Source organism: Pagrus pagrus (assembly GCF_965226575.1).
Source record: "Pagrus pagrus genome assembly, chromosome: 13".
In the NCBI taxonomy this organism is placed as follows: domain Eukaryota; kingdom Metazoa; phylum Chordata; class Actinopteri; order Spariformes; family Sparidae; genus Pagrus; species Pagrus pagrus.
Genome location: NC_140197.1, coordinates 30921636 through 30928981, shown reverse-complemented (window position 1 = coordinate 30928981; position 7346 = coordinate 30921636). Strand labels below are relative to the sequence as shown.

At 44.4% G+C, this 7346-nt stretch overlaps 1 protein-coding gene across 2 annotated transcripts in view; it reads right to left on the bottom strand.

Moving 5' to 3' along the window:
• Positions 1-1227: 1227 nt before the first annotated feature.
• The window catches only part of LOC311267567 (uncharacterized protein), a 15987-nt gene continuing 9868 nt past the window's right edge, over positions 1228-7346 (bottom strand). For both annotated transcript variants that reach the window (XM_084370698.1, XM_084370699.1), the window contains 3 exons: positions 6569-6704; positions 6093-6238; positions 1228-5431 (listed from right to left, as the gene is read on the bottom strand). In XM_084370698.1, the coding sequence (XP_084226824.1) occupies positions 6115-6238; positions 6569-6704 (260 nt within the window). In that variant the 3' untranslated portion in view covers positions 1228-5431; positions 6093-6114. The remainder of the gene's footprint in view (positions 5432-6092; positions 6239-6568; positions 6705-7346) is intronic.

Here is a 7346-nt window from a genome sequence, read left to right as displayed (position 1 = left end):
CAGCCCTCTGAGTGTGTGTGGGAGGGAGGGAGAGTGTGTGCATGTTTAGTTTGTGTGATTTCCAGTAAAGTTCAACAACCTCCAAAATGACACACGCACACGCACACACACACACACACACACACACACAGAGTCAGCTGTTGATACTGATCAGATCATTGATAACTTTACATGTTATATATAAGAAGTTCCTCCCTTGACTTTTAGGTTTTTAATTATGCTAATTAATTAATTAATTATGCTAATGTTAGCATCAGCAGCCTGTTTCTTCCTGCAGACTTCAGTGAGGCTTCACCTGAGATACCAGATGTGTCTGTAGCTAACTGCAGTTAGCATCTCTCTGGTTCCTCTGGGGGATTATTACAGAAGATAATCTGAAGGTTCTGATCCGTCCAGGTTCTGTTCAGCAGATAATCTCCACAGATGAACTCCACTCTGTGATGTTTGAAGGTAAATTAAATGTGTAGCAGTAAAAAGCTAATGCTAGGCTACGAACAGACGACATCACGGTCACATGACTCAAACGTCTCCACCACTGAGCGTCTTACTGCACAATTACTATCCAGGTTTCTATAAACTGATCAATGTACAAGTTGTAAAGTCAGAGTGAGAACAGTGTGTAACTAAAGTGGGCCTGTAAAGACGGACTAGTGAGGAGACGAGTCTCCGTGTTCGCTGTGAGGACGTTTAATGTCCCCGACAACCTCTGTAGTCTCATTCAGACACTTGTTAGCAACCGCTAACCGTTTTTAACACATGAAGAGCTTCATAATTAAACTGTGGACATTTAATGATGGATTTTATATGTTCAGCCTGTAACACACCTTATTTCACACATTTAACTGGAAACCAATTATAAAAACTGAGACGAGGGAACCCGATGTGCTAACATGCTAACATGCTAACAGGACTTCAGGCTACAGCTCTCTGTGATGAACATGATTTTGTAAGTTCAACACATTGAAACAGACCTTCAGATCTAACAGGTCTTCATACCTCTGACACTCGTCCGTCTCTCTTGTGGAGACAAACGTTTGAACCTGAACAAAGACAGACGAGGCTCCGCCCACAGACATTAGTCCCGCCCACACTGTTTATTAACAGGTGACTGCACAAAATGACTGCGTTGCACCAAAGATGACAGACGACTGCACTGATCCTCCACACCAAAAATAACATTTCACATTTCATCTCTCAGTCCGTCAGTGTGCAGTCCCCCCCGCCCCCCCACTGTTTTGACATCATGGAAGTGTCCCCACAGGGCTCCTGTGCTCCCTGTGGTCCCAGTGGTCCCAGTCTCTGCTGGGTCAGAACTCACTCAGAGCCAGTGTCTGAATCAGTAACTCCAGTCCGTCCAGACTCCATCTTGTTCCAGTGATGTGACGTCACCACGGTAACGTCGTAGTTCAGTAGTCATCACGATAAGCCTCCATCTTTTTTTTTTTTTCATGTTTTGGTAATAAAGCCACAACAGCTGTGCGGCCGGTCGCCTCCAGGACCCAGAACTCTGACCAACACACAGATTCTGTTCTGACATCCAATCAAATGACAAACAATGAGTGAACAAACTTTACCCCAACTGATCCGTTTCTGCTCCGGTCCTCAAAAAATCTATTCTTCTTTAAAGGAACAGTTCACACAAACACTAAAACCCAGTCATCATCTCCTCCACGCTGATGGAAGTCAGGTGAAGTCTCGTAGTCCACAAAACATTTCTGGAGCTTCAAAGACGTTATTTACACCCTCGACATGCTAACACTGTTAGCTTAGCAGCTCCAGTGAAGACATGATCTTAATAAAGGGTTAAACATCATCTCCTCAGATCAGGTTGTGATCTCTGTGATCACAGCAGACGAGCTGTATGGAGACATCTGATGTTTAAATCATCTCCAGCTGCTTCAGTTTAGGGTGGACTGTCCCTTTAAAGATGTACATCCTGACTCAGTGCTCTGAGAATAGTAACAATTAAAAGACATGAATACGTTTTCTTCGGTTTGTGCTGCTTTAAAATGTCAGTAAAAGTTAGAGTTCTGCGTTCGACCTGAATCCGTCCTGAACCAACATCTTTAAAACATCTCTAAATAAATAAATAACACAGGTTCAACAAGTTTAAATAATATTCAGCAAAAAAATAGAGTTCAACAACAAACAGCAGCCTTCAGTGATTCGACAATAAACAACAACACAGGAAAGAAAATGGAAAAAGAGATTCAGTTTGTTACAAAGTCCAGTTTCTGTTATCTGTCCAGAGTGAACCCTCCTCACAAACACATCAATAAAGGATCTCTGAAAAAGAAAATTAACCAACATGTCCGACGCTGTCAGTGTTTCCTCTGGTACCAGTCAGCTGATCGTCTTCATCACACAGAAGAGTCTGGAAGTGATGCTGTGGGCTAACGCTAAGCTAGCTGCAGGCTAACGCTAAGCTAGCTGCAGGCTAATGCTAAGCTAGCTGTGTCGACTTTGAAGTGTTTTCATTTCAAGTAGGCGGTGTGGAGAGGACTGAAACTGAAAACTATTTCCAACCGATTTAGGATTTAAATCGTGACGTCCTGGATTTAAAGAAAAACGAACTCCCTGCAACAACAATATTCTGCAGAACTACGTTGGGACTCGTCAGCGTCGGGTCGAGCAGCAGAACTCTAAACCAACAGAAACTTTCTTCAAGGTTTAACGTCTGATGAATAATCTAGGAACAACTCAGCTGCTGTTCAAACATCAGGAATGTAAAATTAAGATCCGGTGTGGAGCCGAGCAGCACAGAGAAGTCCAACAAACCTGCCGAACTCTTTAAGCGGCTCGTTTTACCACGAACAAACAAAATGTCAATAAAAACTGTTCAGTGAGCTGAGACGCGAACTTCATTGTCGACTTCAGAAACAACAGCTCTCATCGAAGTCCACTTGGTTCTGGAGCTTTCAACCGTCTGTCGATGTTAAGATGTTGGTTTTTCAGGTTCAGGTTCTGAAGCTCTGAGGACTGAAACATAGACTATAAGTAAACGACAGTGTTCGGGAGAGTCTGGTCCAATCTGTGCAGGAGATGTTGAAAGCTCCAGAAACTAAATGGACCGTGAGATGACTGATCCGATCCCGTCTCCACGGTCAACAATGAATTTTAAATCTCAACTTTCAAGTCGATGTGGACCACAAGTCCTTAAAGTGCTCAGGAAAAAAACAAAAAAACAACTCATACTGAGGATGACCCACTCAAAAGCTCCAGAACTGACCCGGACCTGGTGATGAGACGCCGAGCCGACACGTTCAGTAATCTCCATCAACACTTTGGAGTTTAACAGCGAGGTTCTGATTTTGTGGCAGATAAAATCTCCGGTTTCTGTCTGCAGCTGACAGACGAGCTCTGACGAGGCCCTGACGTCAGATACGTCAGGTCCAAATTTACCCAGGATGCTTTGGTGTAGGTCAGATTTCTAGTTTTTGGAAAGTGGTCCATTTGTTAAATGTAAGACCGGCTCACACGGGCGTGAGACTCCAAAGTGTTGTGGCTGGACTTGTTCACACTCAGGAGACAGGAGGACGTCACACGACTCACCGTCTCAGTTTAAAGGTGCAATGCGTCAAAAATGAGCTTCAAAACATTAAAAACTTAACCAACAGAACATCAGGTAACAACAGCTGTGATGTCAAAGACGTCTGCATTGTGCTGCAGATATCTGATGACGTTAGCATGCTAACTTAAACACCAAGACTCCCTCAGTGGTCCGACTAGCTGCACAGCTAACTGAGCTAGGAAGCTAACAGCAGTGATGGATGTACAGATAACAGTTAGAGCTGCTCTGGTGATACGCTGCCCGTTTGTTTGGAGTATGAATCTAACATGTGACGGCTTTAACGCAGACGCCTCGATAGAGACGAGCACCGAGCCTGTTAGCTGTAGGCTAACATGTTGGCTAACCTCAGAGAGGTTAAAGGAGCAGTCTGTAGTGTTGTTGAAGAAATGTTAACGAGCAGAGAAAGACTGAAACAAACTCACACTAACTGACCTTAAAGGACAACACAGTTTATACTGTTCTACTTTGTTTATATGTGGCGGACCCTGCCACCTTTCTAGCTTCAAACAGTGTTCTGGGACCTTATTTTCCAGTTCCACAGTTTGTGTTATTACCTCATTAATAATGTAAATATTAAAATTCTGAGTTTGAATTTCTTTTACAAAACTACGTAGTGCTCCTTTAACTTTGTTTCACCATCGTCATATTACAGTTATTGATCTCACAGAGACACAAGTACAAACAAATATATCACCCCACTGCTTCTGTCCACAGGGGGCGCCAGAATCAACACGATGAAACTTCTCTGTAGCCGCTTTAATAAACCGCAGACACTTAGCATACTGTTAGCCACCAAGCTACGTTAACGAGCCTGCCTTCCTCTTGAGAAGCAGCTCAGAGAAGGTGCTAGCATGTTTCCTGCTTGTTGACGTGTTAGCGCTGCAGCGTGGCGTGAGTTATAATTCACATTGTTATCGGACAGTTTAAAGGAGCAGCTCCCTCAGTGACGTGCAGCTCAGTCATCATCTCCTGCGTGTTCACAGAGTCAGGTGACGTCTTATAGTCCGACCCTCGCAGACATGTTCAACATGTCAGTCATGGTCATCAGCTACGTTCACCAGCGTGGTGATAAATAACACTTTGAAATAATAAACCTAAAACTGACCCTCGCTGCCTGCTGTGATCACAGTCTGAGATCACAACCTGATCTGAGGAGATTTAACTCTTTATGAAGATGAAATCTTCACTGTAGCTGCTAAGCTTCTTCTTCTTCTGGACACTTTGTTTAACACATGTTTTGTGGACTACGAGCTGACTTCCATCAGCACTGGAGGAGATGATGACTGAGTTTTACTGTTTGGGTGAACTGCTCCTTTAACGACAGCGTTGCCTCTGTGGAGACACCATGTTTGACATGTAGGACACAGTGAGATGATCGGTCCTCCTGCTCTCTGGAGTTTGGACTCTTGTGATTGAACTGAGCTTCAGTTGTGTACAGACGAACCGTGAACCTTGAACCTTTGACATATTTCATGAAGTCCGTTTGGATCCAGTGTGTTCCAGGTTCTGCTCGGTGCTGGTCGTTAAAGGATCCCGGAGGCGACTGAATGTTTCTCTCCTCAGACTGAGGTTCTTTGTTTGTTTTGTTTTTAGCATCTTTGCTAACAGTGATGTCACATTTCCTGTAGTCCAGCTGCTCAGTGATGACATCAAAAGAGAGGCGGAGTCTCCACATCCCCTGTCCCTCCCCCGTTGGCTCTCCGCGAGCCAATCAGAGTGCTCAGAGGAGGGTGGATCATCTGAAACCCGCCCGGATACAGGACTAAGCAGGGAGCTGATTGGCTGCAGTCTGTGAGTCCAGTTTGAATGTTTGAACGTCCTTCAGCGATCGAGTGTCCGAAAAACAAAGAAAAGAAAGAACTGGAGGAGAAAAAGAGAAGAAACATGATTTTATCACTCAGCTGATTGATTTCATCAACAGTTGTAAACAAAGTTGGAACGAGCTCGTGACCCGTTTTAACGGCTCTGCTCTTCTTCTCACTGACGTTACATTACAGATCTGTACTGAGTGGACCTGAGCCTGGTCTCCATCTATATACAGCAGTGTAGTGATGACGTGTGTCTGTAGCTAACTGAAGCTAGCATCGCTCTGGTTCCTCCGTGGGATTAATGAACTGGATTCTGGATCATTACAGAAGATAATCTGAAGGTTCTGATCCTTCCAGGTTCTGTTCATCCAGATAATCTTCATAGATGAACTCCACTCTGTGAGGACGTTTAATGTCCCCGACAACCTCTGTAGTCTCAGTTAGACACTTGTTAGCAACCGCTAACTGTTTTTAACACATGAAGAGCTTCATAATTAAACTGTGGACATTTAATGATGAGTTAATGTCGGAGAACCAAACGTGTGAACATGTTCAGCCTGCGGTGACCACACAGCTTATTTCACACATGTAACTACACACTATATTAATCTTAGTCCCTTTGCTCAACACACTCATATTATTTCACAATTTCAGAGCACGCGTGACTCTCTGTGATGAGGTCCACGTGGCTGCTGACCCTGACGGGGACTCACGTGGTCCTCTGAGGCTCCAGTGCTACGTTTGAGACTGGACCCCCGGCTGGCTGCTGGGCTCCGGTCCTCCTCGCTCCTTCAGGGACGGGTTGATCTCCTCTTCGGGGTCGTAGTAATAAAACTTCCTCAGGTAGGAGATCAGAGGCCTGGACACAGAGCCAACCACAGACGTACGTTACATCTTTATATGAAAACAAACGATCTGCTGTTCAGAGACAGAAACACGTCGATGCGTCTGTGACGTTCATGTTCCCATCACTTTTAATTAATTTTTTATATTTTTAAAATTAAATATTTTACAGTTTTAATCTGATGATTTTTTATTGTTATTAATTTACTGTGATTGTTTCTATTATATATTATTTATCTGTTGTTGTTTTAATATTTCATCACCAACACTGTGAACAATAGATAAAGTTCGGTCTGTCCGACAGCTTCGGGTCGAAGGCCACATGAACAGAACCGACAGTACTCACGTGGGCAGCGGCAGCTCCTGGATGTGGTCGATACGGACCAGCTGTCTGATGCAGAAGCGACACAGATGCTGCAGAGATTTAACGCTGCTGAACCTGGAGACCGGGTACAGGAGCTGGACCGGGGTCGGGGGCAGACCTGAACCGGACACGAGCCAGAAAAACTTTATTTATACAGCAGCTTTACAGACAGAAGTTACAGAGGAGACGTGACGCCGTGAAAGAAGTTCATGTTGAACATCTGCTGATTTTACAAGAAGGAACAAATCAGTCAGAATCAGTCAGAGACAGAGTTTCACACAGTTTATAAAGTGTCTCCAACTCAACAACTCACTAAACTGACACATTTGTTAAGGGAGTCTGGTGAAGCTAAAAGACTAAATATTGACTCCATCTCTCCGTTTAAGAAGAAATAAAAATCTGATAGTTTCAGATTTTGATGCTTTTCTTTCTCAAACGTGACGACAAACAATAAATCTGTTTGATTAGTGATCAGATTGATTTGAACACGTTTCTGTGGGATCAGCAGAAATATAGGAGACAATTTATAACATGTTCAGACAGACTGGTGGAGACAGACAGGTGGAGACAGACGGGTGGAGACAGGCAGGTGGAGACAGACTGGTGGAGACAGACAGGTGGAGACAGACTGGTGGAGACAGGCAGGTGGAGACAGGCAGGTGGAGACAGACAGGTGGAGACAGGCAGGTGGAGACAGACAGGTGGAGACAGACTGGTGGAGACAGACTGGTGGAGACAGGCAGGTGGAGACAGACTGGTG